Genomic DNA, 17,891 nt, shown 5'->3' on the forward strand with positions numbered 1-17,891 from the left:
TACATCAAATCAATTTTTCTATAGCTGGGTACCATTCCACCGGACAAGCTCTGATCAACTTCTGTAGACCAAAATATAAAGACTGAAATTAGACTGTGTGCTTATGTATAATTTAGCCACAGCCTACCAAAACCATCTTCTTGAAACAAATTATTCCTTTAAATTCCTTTAGGGAATACACAAATTTGGGAACAATAATGTTTAAACAAAGCCTCTCTATTTTGTCCTCCAAAATCTCAAACTCAGCCAAGGTGTCTTTAGTACTAAAAGCAAAGAAAGTGAAATAGTAGCTAGCCTGAAAATTTTCTATGGCACTGAAATATTAAAATGTTTCAAGGATGCTACATATGCATGTGTAAAAATCATATTAAATAAGTTAACAGAACTGAAGAAAAATGGCTCTTACTCTTGCCAACCTATGTAAGATAACCTCTGATTTAAATTTACATTCTTCATTAAATGGTGACATTCATAGATATTAATGCAGGTAATTAAATTGAAAATAGATGTTTGTCTTTTGGAAGAGAATAGATAGAGGTGTAGGGTTAAGGTTCCTGGAGTTTTGCCTTTTCTCATCCAGTCACAGTGGCCCAGAAAATTTGCCTGGCTTCTTCAGATTAGTCCGTCTGGTCTGTTACCAGAGCTCTGCCTTCTGCCATGCTCTTTTTAGTTTAATTTCGGAGATGGCTTTGTATATAGCTCCCTGGAGAGTTACACTGACTAATCCCCCTCTGCTGTAATTAAGCAAAAAGAAAAAAAAAAGGGGGGAAAAAAAGGGAAGGAAGTCATAAATAGGATTTATAAAGGGAAGCTTTTATATTTAATTCTGAGAGCCACATTTTATAGAACATGAATGCTGACCCACTCTAAAAGGATTTGCTGGAAATTAAATTTAGGGCCTATGGCTAAAGGGGCACCTTTGCAAACTTGCATTCGTATTCATTCACCTCATGTTCTGTAAAGGTAGTTTCATCAACATCAAGTGGCATGTTTTAGTCTCCAAAGACTGCCATATAAAACACAGTACCCTTCTTACCAGTTCAATATAGGAATTGAAAAATCCTACATAGACAGGTGGAAGTACAGTAAAATGGTTTAGTTTTCTGTATTTCCTTCCATTTCAACAGAGTCAGAAAAGTGATCAAAATAGCAATTAATTTAAGATTAATACAGGAATCAAATAATCAAATAGCATTTCATAATTTCTTCTGCTGCTCCTTCATATTAATAAACCTTCTTCTACCCCAAGTCATCCTAGTGCTTTTCACAATTGATACTTTATTAGTTATTATTAATAAAACCAGTTTATTTAGCTACATATCACTCAATATTTTCTGAGTATCTTCTGTTCAGAATTCAGACTAACACTGGTTTGGTTTAACCAAATGTTGTGTAAAGGGATAGTAATACCCCAACAACTAACGTACACCTGAACACATGTAAAACCGATTAGTTTTTGTTCACCTGTGTAAAATATTTATATAAAGATATTTTCTGGGGGGAAATATTCACATTCTCTCTAGTTTGCTGAGATTTATTTCACTTGATAACCTCTTTCTCCTGCATTAGTATACAACCTCGGTGAACAGTTTGCATGAAAGCAGAAGCTGTCTGAGGCATAATGGCTGAATAAGATCTACTATTTAATATCTTGGTTGCAAATTCAGTCCAAATGGACATGAATGATGTTCATTACAGTTTGGTGACTACTATTCCTTAAAAAATTATCATCAGTTTGTACACCTTCTCAAATAGCTTCACACTTGGACATGAGGGTTTTTTAGAAGCTCTTGTAGCGAATCCCTGGCCTGAATGTGACTTAAGTAAGGACAAGCCCTTTTTCCCATCCAGCTGAGGCCCAGTGCGGTGTGGATAGTCTTTTCCCTATGTGTGTCTGTTCTACACACTCATGTGATCCATTAGCAGGACATTTGGGGCTGCTTGTGCTGCAGCTGCATCTAGTGTGAGAGTTCTGTGGGTAAATAGCTTTTTCTTCATGGCTTTCAAAACAATCTGCTCATTTGAGAACAGGGAAGGAAAAGTAAAGAGTATATTCAACTTGAACATGACCTCTCAGGTGCGGAGGGGAAGAGAAAAGTGCTAGTAAGAATTGAAGCACTTGAAGAATTCTTAAAAAAATCATCTCTTCTGTGCTAACCTTTTTTATTTAACTGTCTTTTCTCTTGCTAAGTTTCATTGACCTTTTAGCCTTTATTGGAAGTGGCAGGAATTAGTTTTTATTGATCTGCTTTCCTTTGCTTGAAACAGCTTTATTTATGTTAAAGCATGTCCCGCATGTCTAATTGCTTAATGGTAAGGGTCCTGTTGTCTCTGCATGTGTGAGCGACTGCTGAGAAAGGTAACTGCATAATTTCTTCTACTTTTTTTTATTTAAGGGTATACTGAAAATGTACCAAGTCACTTCAGTGCTTTTCATGTTCGCAGGGAATTGGTGTATTATGCTGTGAAAAGTCTTTTTGTGGCTCTATTAATTAAAATAATTATCAAAACCATATTCTAATAGGATACTTTGTTAAGCTTGATAAACCCTCTGAATGGTCTCCTCTCAAAAGCGAACTGTAGAATATCTGCAAAAAACTTGAACAAATGACAAGGTTGGGCTCTGCTGAGGCAGGCGAGCTGGCAAACAGGTGACAGTTTGCACTACTAAAATGGGAAAACCCAGAAACCAGCTATATGAATTTAGTGAGAAAAAAAACCCCAACTTACAGAACTGGAAAACTGCCCCTTTTTGTGAAATTGTGGTTTTATTACTTCTGGCTGCCAAATCCATACAGGGGATGCAGGGAATTGCATGGGATGAGCTCCATCTCAGTTCCTGAAAGACAATGTTTCTTAATAGTTGTTGACTGCTATGGTGGGAAGGGAGGATTTAAATTAATTGCTTACTCTGTAAGTTAGAACAAAGTCTTATTTGGGATGATTTCTGGCTAGATAATATTTGTTCACTTTTCTTTGCAAATGTATTTATTTGTTCTTCCAATCAACTAAAAGTCTTCCAGGCAGATTAATGGTTGATAATTACAAAATATTTTACTAGAAATCTAACTTACTGCAGTGTCAATTAAATAGCTTTATAATCCCTAAAAACAAGGTCTTCTAGCCATTATTCTAAAACAATTATGTTTTACAGCACTCCCAGGAGACTAACATCTTCCATCTCAACAGGATAAACTCTCAGTTGCAGATTTGTGGTCTTTTATTGTGACTGCCCACCCCAGACATACAAATCTGGGGACTGTCAGCCCAGGCGCCACTGCTGACCTGCACTGCTTCTGTGCAATATGAAGATCTTACAGACAGACAGTTAATTTGTTTGGTGGATGGACAAGGCTAAATCTTGTGCACACCAATTGTGTGGGTTTTTTTAAATATAATGCCTGTAATATTAGTGAATAATGCTTTGTCTAACCATTTCTGACAGGATTTTCAATCTGGTTTATCATTTCAGCTTCGGTATAACACTGCAAATGTATGACTCATTACAAGGAATGAAATAATTAAAGTCCTGGGCTTTTGATTTGACCTAGAGTTGGGTAGCTATTAAAATTACCCTATTTGCTCCCTGAATGCATCATCACTTTGCAGACTTCCCCCTGCAATGTGATAATGCTTCTGCAAGTCTCTAGTGCCAGGCATGAAGCTGGCTGGGAAGGGAGCTGTGTGGCTAGATCTCTCGTTAAAAGAATGGTCCTGGCATTGCTGTGTGTCATGACCCTGTCATGGTCCCCTTCTTCATCATGAGTTGAAAACTCTTGTCTAGGATCTGCATATTTGTGATAAGTTACCACAGTAAAAAGAGCATTAGTGAATTTGCACACGCAACACAGGAATGTACAAGATATCAATAACCTCTGGTGTGTGGGGTTGGTCTGTCTCTCTCTTTCCCCTGCCCCTCCTCCACTCCCACCACCTGCCCAAAAAAGAGAGAATAGGAAAGAATCACCTATTATCCTGTTTTTCAGCCTGCTCCTCATGTTTATACAAGCCATCCTTTAAACTCACTTAAAGATACCACATTCAGGCAGTTATTTCTGATACGAAATCACAGACAGTGATTACTTGGAGGAAACTTAAATTCTGCAAGTTCTTTTCTCTGTAATGGCCCGCTCATGATTAACTGTAGGCAGCTAATTATTTAACTTCATTCTTCCAAGACATGATAAATAATAGAACTAATTTATATGTGGACGTTTGTATATTATATAGCAACATAGACAGCCAAGACCTGACTCAGCTGTAACCAGTAATCTGCAATGATCCTACTTAAATTGTAGTGAAGAGCCAGACAGACTTGTACTTGATTGCTCTGGTTTGTGTCTTCTGTTAAAAAATACTGCTAACAACTTTAGGATTTTTCTGTCTTTTGCAGGCGGCTTCACTCCAACTTCCTGCACTGCGACTGCCACCTGGCTTGGCTGTCTGACTGGCTTCGGCAGAGGCGCACTATCGGGCAGTTCACCTTCTGTTTGGCACCTGTAAACCTGAGGGGTTTTCTTGTGGCAGAGGTTCAGAAGAAGGACTTTGTCTGCTCTGGTAATGGTGCCAATTATTCATTTATCTATCAGCTCATCGTTTTGTAGTGATAGTCACATTAAAACACTGAGTGGAAAATTACTATGTTGTGTTTGAATGCCATTCTGTAGCAGTCCTGTTTGTTTTTATCATTGCTAAACTATGTGGGAGTAGATCAAATTGTTAATTTTTTCAGCTTTATAAGAACTATTGGGTTCCAGTTAACATTTTAGTTCTCAAATTATTTTTTTCTACTTCAGCATTGCCAATGATATCAACATAAGAAATCAATTAAGTGTGGACGATTTGGTAGTTCTCAAGGGAAGAGCTCTACAGCTGACTGGAATACGAAAGAAAGGAAATAGAAAATGCTAATCTGAGTCTGTTGATAAATGATTGGACTATAGAACATGAGGAGCAGATTTTATCCCAGGGACTGAAACAGGATTCTTAGGGAGCCAACGCATTTCGCTGTTCCACACTGATAAATGAGGCTGATGATACGTGGCCAATTCACAACCCATGTGTCTATGCATTGGGCCTATTCATCAAGTCTCTGGAACTGCACTTGGCTCTTTTGTGATAGAAATGCATTTTCTTAAAAGAAGAAGAAAAAGAAAGAAAGAAGAGAGAGAGAAAAATAGAAAAATTGGAAAAAGAAATTTCTGAATTTGGCTGAAAGGAAGAGATCTGGCAGAGGAGAGGCATGGCAGTGTGTATGCTGTGAGAAAAAAAAAAAAAAAAAAGGAAGATACCAGACACGAGTTTGGATATAGTTTTGCAGGCCAAATGGTAAGTAACACAGGGAGCTTGTTATGAAGCCAGTGTGAGTCCTAATCTTGACAGACTCTGAGTCTTGTGGAATTGTGTTCTTCATCTCTCACAGCCTGTGAGCCCTAAAGCTTTATCCTCCTGGTACATGGTTTGACTGATGGGAATACAGTACAAGTACACATGTTAGAAATATTTTTAGGAATGCCTTTTTTCTATGCGACAAAGAAAGAGAGAAATGTTTGTGCTTAGAGGAGAGGGGTTTGATCCCCTTAACTGTATCAGGGATGGTAAATTAATGCCCAGCCCTGGAGGTGTGCAGGAAATGTTATGGGCACCTGGAAAATGAAGCTGTGCACCGGTGATTTTTGTGACATGATTTTCAAGAGTGCTGAGCAGCATCTACAGAGTCATGGAGATTTGATGATGCCTAAAATATCTGATAAATTACATCAAAAGTTTAACTAGAAGAAAAGTTCAGAAATCTAACAGTCTTGGGAGAGGAAGGATAAAAGAAATGGACAAATTAATTAAGCTATCAGCAGAATTTAATTTTACCAAACAGGTAACCACAGCATTTTTTTTTTATGAAATGAAATTTCAGGTGGGGCATGATTTCAGCTATTTGGATTTATGATATAGTGAAGTGAAGGAAAACGAGTTGTTAAATCAGAAGAAGAGTTAATAATTGCTGAATGAGAAATGTAATGTGGACAGAACTCATCTAAACAGACTTTGCAGACTATGACTTCCAAAAGACAAAAGGTTTTTAACAGTTGCCTGTTGGAACAAGAAGATGTAAGAGAACTCTCAAGATTGGCCTGCATTTTTTTTAAACATAAATTAGCAAAAATTAAAGGAAAGAAGCTTCCAGTGAGACAGTCCATCAACTGTATCCCCTAACCCTTGTTTGGGAAATGAAATATACCAAAAGAGAAATGCATTAGAAGAGCTCATTTTAGTGGAGGATTTAGCAGAGAACTCAGCTTAGTACATGCTAGTTCAATGAAAACCTACACAGACAGCTAGTTTAAAGAGGATATAAATCTTCCCTGCTCCTTATTATACTTCTTATTCCTGATTTTACAGCATAATTTGTTCATGTTTGACTATGAAGTCAAACTAGGACAGGAGGTGAAGTAAACTGAACTTGTCCCTCTGCAAAGGAATTTTATACAATTTAACTTATATGAATCACTGTAACTAGCCTGAAGCTGGCCTTGAAAGCTGCCTTTGCAATGTAGTTATGAAGGGCTGAAATACAATGTAGTGAACTACTCTGTTTAAGTATAGGCTCAGCATTTCAAGCACTTGTGTTTTTATGGCAGTGGGAATATCATCACAGCAAAAGAAAACAGCTTTTCCTCCCCTATAAAATGGGCTTCCTCAGAGCATTCCAGTTCAAAACTTGTCCTGTTGCATGCTTCAAAGTGGAAAGAGTAGAATCAAATACTTTGAGGAAAGAAGAAAAACATCCTCAAAAAACTGACTTCTGGTTATTCTTTGAACCCTATCCAAAAATATGGGGGTTTTTATAGTTTTATGACAAATCTTCCCTTGGAAACAAATCTTGAGTGCTGAATACTGGAAGAAATGCCATAACTGGAATCCAAATTGCTTGATTCTTTCCGGACACTGTGCTACTAGTCCTGTACAGTGATGCTTATAAGCATTAGGTGCAAAGTCACTCAAGATAACGTTGCTGAAGTCAGAGATACTATGTACAGACATACCTGTGCAAACTGAGAGTCAACCTTTCAAAAATGTTGTTCAGTTTATGCACATAGATTATAAAAGTGCTAATTCATACAGCACTTGGAGGCAAATTGTGAGCAGCGGAAAAGCTATTCCAGGTTTCACTTGTTCATGCCCATGAGCATTTGACTCAGAACTGTAGGAAAACGTGTAGGATTAACTAGTGTGCAGTTGCCTGGGGATAGGTTTGCAAATATGTTTAATTGGATTTGTGTTACTGAGGAGGCAGGGGAAAGTTCATTAACAGAATTGAGCAGGGTTGGGACTAGATGGCCCCTCACCATTGGGGGAAAGTGCTGAGTACTGCTGGCAGCCCTGTCACCCACCAGGGCCTTCTGGCTGGCTCCTCCAGCAAGCTGTCCCCTCCTTGTAAGAGAGCCTCTCCTCTGGAGCCACCCTGACAGAGCAGCCTTCCTGGGCCTTTGCCTTAAGGCCATCTGTTCCCAAAGAAATCTCCAAACAGACTCTTCCTCCTGCACAGCTGCTTTTTGAGCTCTGGGTTGTGTTTGATGAGACAGTCTCCTACGAGACAGTATGTTGTAGAAGGGAAAATTGTGTGGCACCAGAGGATGAGTGCCCCTGTTGACATGCTGCACATAGATAGCATGATGTATTTCTCCTTTCTCTCTACCATAGCCATGCAATTCACTGCCACATTGCCATGACAGGACAGTACACTAAGCAAAGACTTAATGTCAGTTGAAATACTACCTGCACTCTGATCCCTGGGAAATGTTTCTTTTTTATATTCCCTTAGCTAGCAGAGAAGCATCTGGGGGCGCGCTGTCTTATGCTCGGTACCTCTTAGAGGCTTGCAGTCTATGCCTGGATCAAACCCAGCTTCCTTCCCATGTTCAGATGTTTCACTGTTGAACTGGCTTCTCTTTCTCTAAGTCTGTCTGTCCCTTTCAAACGCACACACACACTCTCTCTGCCTATTTGTCTGCCTTTTGTCCTCCTCTGACCTCTGTAGGATAGTAATTTTATTTCATTTACATCGTATATGTTTTATTGTGGCTCTTTGATTTTTCATCTACCTGCTCTTTACTTATTGAAGTTGAAATTAATTTACATATTGATCAGTTATGCCAAATCATAATGTGTTTTCTCACTGGCGTTAGTGTGGCTGTAAAGCCACACTGTAAACCCAACTGAAGCAGTGGGTTCATGAAGTTACACCATCAGCAGCACCGTGGTCTTTTCAGTGCTCTGTGCAGGACCTACTGAGTAACCCCATTTGGATTTTTTTACAATGAGGAATCATTCTGTTTTTCCTAAGTACACACATGAGAAAATAAACATGCATCTGAACTGCATATCTAAGAATAAAAAAGCAGATGCATTCAGGAGCACTGTATTTCATACTGTGATGTGTAGCATACTGCAGCCACTGCTGTCCTCAGCTAGCTGCTGTCAGAACAGCTCAAATGTCATGAGTTCTCAACTTGTTGCTTGTAGAGGAGACTATCTGGTAGATAAGCGGGCAGAGACCGTGGGTTGATTCAGTGGGTGGTGGGAGGAAGTTGATTTTTCTCTGGTGTAGTTGCTGCCAATTCTGAGACAGTATGTTAGGAATTGGTATTGACTCTGAAGGTGCAGGCCGATACAGATTTGTTATACTTTTGGCCAGTAGCTTGAGGTATTTTACAGTAGACAGTGTTTACAATGGAGTATGAAGATAGGATGAGATTTCTTAGAATAGACCAGAGATTGGTATTTCTAACAGTTAATGAATTCATGCTTTTCTCATGTAAGAAGCACCAGATTCTAAAACCTGTACATTAATTTTTATCTCATTTGTCCTGTTTGTTGTGTGATATGAAATTTAGCACAGTTCAGGTGTAAAATATGTGATTTTTAATTACTTTCCTAAGATTTCTAAGTTTTCTTTAATAATGAAACAAGCATTGTAGAGAAGGAAACTGGATCCATACATCATTCTCTTCTTAATTAGAAACCATTTTCTCTGATTCTTAATCCTTAGTTCCCATTCAGAGGGTCTACAAGAACCTGAAGAAAATCAAGATGCATAATTTGGATTAAATACCTTAAAAATTCAGTCTGAAATTGATGCAAGAGAGAAATCATTATCAGAACCAAGTGTCTAGTGATTTCTGGCTAAATAAACTGATACTGATTTTAAGAAAATAGTGGGTTGAACCAAATCTTGGTTGAAGATCTAGAATTTCTGATTCATATTGTGAGACTGCAGCTGAAGTATAATAAAGAAAAAAATATGTTAGCTTCCTGCTGCTTAATGCAGACTGGAAGCCCTAATGAGGAAGCAGATTTATTTGTTTGGGTGAGGTCAAACAGTCTTATAACATAGCCGTTACTCTCTGGCCCGGACCACAAAACTCAGTAGATTGTCCTGCTCCATTTTTCTCCTAATAACTTCATAGCATATTTTTGAGGAGACAACCGACAATGAGTAACTAATAAAATAGCACTCCTCAAGCTTAGTATCTTAATGAGAACTTTCAGAAGATGCCAAAGGAAAAGTGTGTGGGGAGAGGAACTCCCCCCCATCTGCTCCTATGTAAAAGACTGTGCAATAGTATATCTGCGTAACTAGAAGCAGGTCTGCTGCTTTCAACATGGGACATGGAGGTACTGCCAACTGCCAGCAATATTGCTGCTCCCTGGAAACTGAAAAGGGGGGAGGACTATTTGCTAATGATGCAGATTTTGCTAGTGCTGGGCAGTTGCAATTGCTCCTGAGGGAGCAGAGTGGTTTCTCTCCATGCAGTCCATCCCAGTTCACGCAGAAAAGGGCTGCTAATGGCCCTTAGTTTTAGTGGTCACAGGAAGTTGGATAAACAAAGTGGGAGAAGGAGGCCTTTTTCTCTGTGTGTGAGTGTGAATGGTCAATTCCTGCCATGCAGGACATCCTCATTGTACCATCTGTTTTATTACTTTTATGAGTGAGCTTAACCGTTTCATCTTACTTTGACCTCTTTCCAAGACAGTCACCTGTGAGTCATATTAGACAAATAACATCTTTTTTTCCTCACTGTTAAGTTGGTTCATGTTTTTTTGTGACCATCAACAGACCCAGTAAGTGCTCTTACAATGGAGTCCATGCAGGACTTTTAGCCTTGTATGACTTTTAAAGCCTTTTGGTAAAAATTGTATTTTAAATTTGGTTTTAGAAACTTTTTGTGGAACTCTGATAGAATTTTTACCTCCTGTTGTAATTTGCTACCACAAACTAACATTGATATCTAGTCTAAAGAAACATTTCACAAAATCACAGAATCACAGAATGGTAAGGGTTGGAAGGGACCTCTGGAGATCATCTTGTCCAACCCCCCACTTGAGCAGGGACACCCAGAGCAGGGGGCACAGGAACACATCCAGGCGGGCTTTGACTGTCTCCGGGGAAGGAGACACCACAACCTCCCTGGGCAGCCTGTGCCACTTCTCTGTCACCCTCACAGGAAAGAAGTTTTTTCTCCTGTTTAGGTGGAACTTCCTATGTTCCAACTTGTGCCCATTGCCCCTTCAGGACTGTGCATTTGTTAGTTGCTCCTCAAATGAAATCCTATAGGAGGTTTGGAGTGATACTAAATGCTATTTATCAATTTGTTTGTTTGTTTCCAATAAGCTTATTACAAGTTTAAATTTGCTTTAGCACTAACAGTTATGTTGTTTCATGCTGTAAGAATTAACTTTTTGAATTGCTTCATATGTAAGATGCCGCATACGGTGTTTTTTATTTGGGGAGACCATCTTGCAAATCTGAGGGATAACTATGTATTTATTTAAGTCACTTAATACTTCTGTGAAGAAGAAAGCTGAAAATTTGCTTTAAATTACAGCAAATTTAGTTTTACTGACAAAAATTTATGTCTTACCTTCTTAGTATAATTACCTCTGTTCTGGAATTCTCTTTTCCCCAAAGTAGTAAGTGTAGCTCTTTAATAATGCTTATTTAATGATGGTGGGTTGGGGTATAATTATTCAGCCACTGAGCTTTTGAACTACTGCTGTAAGAAAAATAATGTGATTAGCTTTTATGTTAACATCCAAAACCAGTGTCTTGTTTTGTGACTAGTATGTTGGTAGTATTTTGGTATACAATGGAAATGCGTCAGGGTGGTCTGTCCTGCCACAGGTCAGTACCACAGCCTTGTTCTGAGCTGGTTCACAGAGAGCAGCAGTGTTAAATACAAAGGAACAGGGTTGACTTTGAGTATGTGGCCAAACCTTTGTATGAAATCTGTAGACTTTTTCTGTTTGATACGTGTATGTAATTGGCAACACGTTTATGGATACTCAATTAATCAGAGTCATTAAAAACAGCATACAGCTGCTTATTAAGTGACTGCAGAATTCCATAAATGAATGGGTGGCAAATACAAAGTTGCATACAATCAGTATCAGGTTCATGTAAATTTCTGGTTTATTGACAATGAAATTTAGTGATGTTATGTAGTTGCATTGAAACTGTGGTGGGTGGACCGTGGCCAGCTGCCAGACGCCCACCTCTCACTCTCCCTCCTCAGCAAGACTGGGGAGAAAACAAGATCTCCTCCAGCACCTCCACCCCCCTGCTTATTCTCTGCTGCTTGCAGGGCTGTTTTTTACTCACTCTTTTTACTGCCTGGCACTGTTTTGTCCTTTCTCAAGGACGCTTTCACAGAGGCACCACCGGCTTGGTTGGCAGGCTCAGCTGTGCCCAGTGGTGGGAGTGCTGCGGAGCCGGTTGGAACCGACCATGCCCGGCACGGGGCAGCCCGGGCCTCTCCTCACAGAGGCCCTGCAGGCCCGCTGCCAGCGCCTGGGCACGGGCACCCCATACCACCAAAACCGAATTAATTGAAACAATCCCTTGTAATTGCAGGTAAACGTGTTTAGGTCAGAAGATCCCTAAGAATTTTATTCTATAAATTCCAGATACCATAAAGAGCTTGAATGTACCAGAGGTCTTTTGCAAAAGACCAAAGGCAGCAACCTCAGCCTGTCCCTGGAAGAAGGCAAGAAAGGTCACTATTGCCCTGCATTCCCTAGTGTGTGCCAAATGCCAAAACATTTGGTCCAAGGAATTCTGAGGTGGCTCTGGGAAGGAGACGATGCCTCACTCTTCAGTCCATGCCCACTCATCTGGAAAAGAGTGTTTCCTCACTCCAGATCTGGCCATTGGGTGAGCTCGAGACCAGCCTGGATGCCTCAGGTGTTATTTTCAGGAGAAATGGCACATTCTGCCCGACATCCTCTGAATAGTTGTGTCAATCTGTAATGCTTCTGATTGAAGTGAATCCCATCTTCCTCCTCTTCCTGAAGAGATCAGCTTTTGTGCCGGGGCAGGGAAAGTACTATGTTAGCTGCAGCAGGATGTGGGGAGGCGGGGGCAGAAGCAAAGGCAAACGTGCAATCAAACAAAATCGAGTCAGGTTTAAAACTCCATTTCAAATACTGGCAATCAAACCACAGGGACTCAAAGCATGATCTTAAACTATTCCTATCCCTTCCATAACTTTATCAAACTTCATCATGAAATAGTTCTGGTTCTTAAATGGATAACCTCTTTAGAAGGCTATTCCAGAACTGTACTCCCTTCATAGGCTTACAGTTGATCATGACCATTATCTATCATTTAACATTCTACAGGAGGTATACTTTCACTTAAATAATTTCTCTTCCTCTTCATTTCTATGTTTGAATATATTTATAAGTTCACTGTATTATTTCTGGACCTATTTTTAAATGTCACTTCATATGCACCTTCCAGACTGCTGATACTGTGCTGAAGTTGTGGAATTGGCTTTAATGAGATTGTGGTGCATAGAAGCCATTTGAACTGCAGAAGCACTACATCTTTTAAGACATTCTAGTAGCATTTTTTGTTGTTTTTAGCCTGTTTTGGAAAAGCAAATAGTATACAAAGCCAGTGAACCAAATACATGGCAACAGCCTTCCTTGTGGTGCAATAGTCAGAAAGTTAAGTTCTGGCTGCTTTTAGGAGAAAATGGCTGTGTTGACAAGGCTGGTAAAAGATATTCAAAGAAAGGCTTGGAGTGGGCACAGGGCATAGGAGATGTTCAAACTCTAGCTTTTCAATTTCTCCTCTGGAAGACTTAAATCGAAGAGATTTCCATGAGAGAAAAACAACTTTGTCATAATTTTGAAAGGATTTAAGTTGTCTGACAGATTCTCTTTCATTAATCCCTCAGAAGAACAAATCTACCTCTTAAACCTCAGTTGTTACAGGTGAGCCTCTTTGTTCTTCTTTCTTCTATTTTGTTTGGAAGTATTCCGTCCAATTTTTGTGCTATTATTATTAATTAAATAATTGCAATATTAGTGCTTTTAGGATAAGACATTCTGAAGTGAGGTCTGACATTCAGTGGTGTTACTTTACTGATATATTTTGAAACATGTAAAGTAGGTTTTGGAGGAATAAAGTAGGCTTCGTTCATTACAATATCCCTTCCTTTCACCGGAGTTGGATATTTCCTTTTTTATTCGTCAATACTTGTTTGTAAACCAATTGGTGTTGACTTTGCCTACAGAACAGATGTGCTCATGTGCCATGAATTTTCAACAGATAAATATACTGTTCAGGAATGTTCAGCAAAACAGTGAACTTGAATCAAATAATGAATATTCATGGCTAGCAAATTTTTGCATGCCATGAACTTCATGGTATTAATACCATCAATCAGGGGCTCAAGTCACCAATCATAAATACTTAATGCTGTGCTCAGCGAAAAGCTGTTGAACAACCATAGATGGAAATATTTGCATAAACCATTTGCTACACAATCCTGTAGAATAAACACATTTGTACAATTTTTCCCCATTAGTGGAATATTTGCCCTCAGTAAGGAATGTTAACTTTGCAGATAGTCAGTTGTGATTGACTTGCCCGTATGTCTCTGCAGGACTATGCATGCTCGAAGTGTATTTTAATACTGGGGTGCAAACACCTATCAGGAGCAATATGTTTGCTTTAGGCGTCTTTTTGAGTTTGTATTACTGGGAGTTTAGTGACAACTATAGCTCATGTAATTGATTTCAGATGTCCCAGCATTGTAAGAAGTTCCAGTGGGTTACTTAATTGAACCACAAAAGGTCATAAGCTATCCACAGATCTGCAATACTTGTTGTGTTTTGTTTATTGATCAAAAATTTCATGTCTGCTACACTAAAAATGATTTAAAGTCGCCATGGATTTTTAGCCGGTAAATCCTGTCAGATTTATCTTAAAATCCAGTAATATTTTTTACAAATAACTAACATTTTGCTGGTGGAAAAGAACTGCTGCAAAGGCAATTGGATAGGTGAGGAGGTGATAAAGCGCACCACTTAGTGTGCTGTAATTGGGTGTCAGTGCAAATGAGATTATTCAGTGTATTTAGTCATTGCAAAATTTATTTTAAATGCCTATGACATTTAAACTGTTAATTTATACACCATAACCATTCTATTCTAATTGTAATATCAGTCTATTTGCTGCTCTTAAAAGGCTAGAGGCCAATGAGATGCTTATTTGGAAAAAGCACTTCATTTCTCTATAAACTGCTGGGTCCTAACTCTCTCCCCTGCCTCCTTTCTCCCCTAACCCATTGTCTGAGACTGTAAAATGAAGTTGATGCAGGCTAATGGCATGCCAGATATTAACTGCCATAATAATTGAGGCTGTCATTCCATTACATCAGGCACAAAAAGCATAGTAATTTTTGTTAATCATGTTCCTATCCTAGCTTCCACATTTTGTTAGTGTGGGGATTTTTCTAGCAAAATGTATAATTGAGTTGATGATTTTTATCTCTTAGAGAAAAACATAATTAACATGGTGAACTAGTGCTGCTGAATAATGGAAAAAATCTGAAACGACAACATGACAGATAAGTAAGAAGAACTTTGGAAGGGAAATAATGTAAATGCAGCTGGCTTGTGTATGGACATTTCCTTTTGTTGCATCCACGCCATAAAGAGTTTACTGCACTTGTGAAGGACACAAAGAGGAATCCTGAAATATTTTTGCTTTTTCTGTGTCTTTTCTTTTGAAGAAGTATTGGCAGCAACAGGAAGGTACATTTTTAGGTTTCAAATATCCTTTAGAGGCTGTGTTGCCTTAGGGCCCTTGATCTATCTGTATGCTTATACTCTGCACACTTATGGAACTCATACCCAAATTCTAATTTTAAGAACTTTAAATTTCATAGTCTACTTAGATTTGTTTTCTTGACCAGTCCTTTCTGTACCAGCACTCCACAACTATACAAACATTAAATTGATTAAACTCTCTTGGATTTTTTGTGCTTTAATTCTATAGATCTGCTATGGAGCTAACAATAGATCCTCATTTAATTGAAGCAGTTAAATCCAAATCAGATATGAAATTCGTTTGGAGCATTATTCAAGAAAACTTTACCTTAACAGATGACTGTTTGTGTAAGAGCTGATGGATTATGTGCTGATGCCTGTTGAGTGTGCATGTGTAATACAGTATTTTGTTCTTTACAAAGAAAAAACATAAGCAAAAGCATTTGATAATAAGGATAGCAATTTATGCACAAAATCTTTTTATTTCATTAAAGTTTTCAGAACTCTGCAGTCCAGATCTACTTTTGCTCATGAAGAAGAAAGAAATTCACCAAATATAAGGGGCTCTATTCAGCATGGAATCAAAAGTATTTTTACTCTAAGCACAAAATGTCAGTCAAAAGTGGAAGGACTAGCAGACATTTTGGGGCATTCAGAGAATTCAAGCTTATAATGAGAAATTAAGTTTTAAAAAATACTCGTTTTTTCCATCTTATTTTAAGGAAAATGAGAAAACTGATCACTCATTAGAGGAAAATAAAGAGTCCATACAAAGGCAGCCTCTTTGCTTTTTACTTTACTTTCTTTCAGCATAAGCTGTTATTTTTTCATCCATTTTGATTGCATCTGTGCTGAGAATAAAGACATTGCATTGCTTTCTCTCTCTATTTTGACATCATGTACCTCCCTGGTTAGCTAATTGTTTATTTGTTTTACTCTTAGGCATAGTTCAAAACCCTGTTCACATAAAAATTCCTCTTTCATAATGGAAAATCACAGGTACATTTTTTTTGGTCCAAATTCAGGGTAAATAAAAGGACTCCTATTGGCTTTGGTCAGCTATATATCAGGTGTTTGTTTGGAGAGGATCTGAAAGGCTTAGTGGCCAGCAGAAATGATGGTCTGATTTGCCATTTGGCCTTTCCATTCAAAAAGTTGCTGGAAAGTTCCATGACATTTAACTGTCGTATGATATTAATTATCACCTTGCTACTGTTGCTAGCTGCTTTTTGTGCAAGTAGGACTGGTGTTTCTGTCTTTTCTCTCTGTTTTCAGAGCACTTTATATAATAACCTCCTTTCAAACCATTTCTTTAGTGTAACCATTCTGCAATACTGCGTCACACAAAACGTGGAGGCAATGAGCTGAATTCCACTGAATCTTCTGCTGTTGATTTAGGTGCAGCAGTATCAGGAACATACTCTTAAAGCTCCAACTGGCAATATGTCAGGTTTTTTGATGTTATGCCCTAATGAAAAGGGAGTGTATTACTGCTTCTCTAACCCACAGTGAGATGTTGTAGTGTTATAACTGTGCAAAATGCATTTTTCCCTTGCTACAAAGCCTCTTCAGAAAGCACATCAGATGTGTGATGATAAAGGGTGTGCGGAAGATTTGACCTTCCTGCCAACTTTATTCTTGCCTCCTGGAGAGCAAAGATTGCTCTGAAGTGTTTCTTCCCAGTTTGATAATTTCTCCCTATCCCTACAAACTTACAATAGCTCATTTGCACTTCCCTCATTAGTCATTTTGGTTTGGGTGTTGCACCACAAGGTAGGTAGACAAAGGCAAAATGTAAAACATATGTGATCAGGTTGTAAGAACAAACCTCTTGTTCATAGGCAAGCATACCAGAGGCCTGTGTGCATTTTGAGGCAATATAAACTACGTTTGGAAGTATTGACAGTTAAAATCTTAGAGAAACTGTAGACTCCATGAAAGGCAGAGCTGGCAGTGCTGTTGGTGATATGCAGCAGAGCTCCATTAATTTTGAAGGAATTCTATTAATTCGCAATGGTGGTATGTCTGCCCTGCATTTCTGTAGCCAGAAGACAGACCCAAGAGAGCTGCTTGTCTTGCCTGTTATACATGTACATGTTTTACTAGCGAAGATTTTTTTTTTTTTAGCTCAAATAGCTGCAACTTGAATACTGTATTACACACATGGTCACATATGTAGACAATATTAAGACAATGTGTAGTAAAATTTTGAAAGTGGAACAAGCCAAAGTTCAGGTTGCCTGATAAATATTAATTGGATTCCTTGAGCCATATGCATTAGGATTTAGCTTTTAATTACATTGTTGAATTATTTTTTTTACGGTAGGTTTTTGCCCGGTTGATTCTGTAGGGTAAAGCTGCTCTACTACTGAAACCAGCTCTGTGTTGAGATAAAAGGCTGTTGCTGGTAGACTCTTTTATCTGCAGCTGTAAGAGAAGTTAGAAAGTGGACTGTAAATGAGACAGGATATTTTAGCAAAGAGGAAGGATCATTAGGATCATCTCATGATGACAGAAGCTGCCCACTCTAATAAAGAATGAATTTGACTCCTACCTATGCCACAAATATGCTGAGAGATCCATTTTTTTCAAGATGGTCACTACCTCTGAAAATCTAATTTCTGGATGCGTGAATTGGAGTTCTGAGATCTGGTCTGTCAAGATACAGTCATTCACAGCTCTCAATAGCATCAATGGAAGCTATATTTAAAACACATACAGTGCTATGAAACCCACATTTTTCTCCTGCTGTCCTGACAGAAAGTCAGGTGATG

The 17,891-nt window shown here is 38.6% G+C and overlaps 1 protein-coding gene across 4 annotated transcripts in view; it reads left to right on the forward strand.

Annotated features, from left to right (window-relative positions):
• SLIT3 (slit guidance ligand 3) overlaps positions 1 to 17,891 on the forward strand; it is a 547,888-nt gene that overhangs the window by 335,043 nt on the left and 194,954 nt on the right. For all 4 annotated transcript variants that reach the window (XM_064458932.1, XM_064458933.1, XM_064458934.1 and 1 more), the window contains one exon: positions 4,394 to 4,557. In XM_064458932.1, coding sequence (XP_064315002.1) covers positions 4,394 to 4,557 — 164 coding nt within the window. The remainder of the gene's footprint in view (positions 1 to 4,393; positions 4,558 to 17,891) is intronic.

This window comes from Phalacrocorax carbo, chromosome 8 (genome assembly GCF_963921805.1).
Source record: "Phalacrocorax carbo chromosome 8, bPhaCar2.1, whole genome shotgun sequence".
Classification (NCBI taxonomy): Eukaryota; Metazoa; Chordata; class Aves; order Suliformes; family Phalacrocoracidae; genus Phalacrocorax; species Phalacrocorax carbo.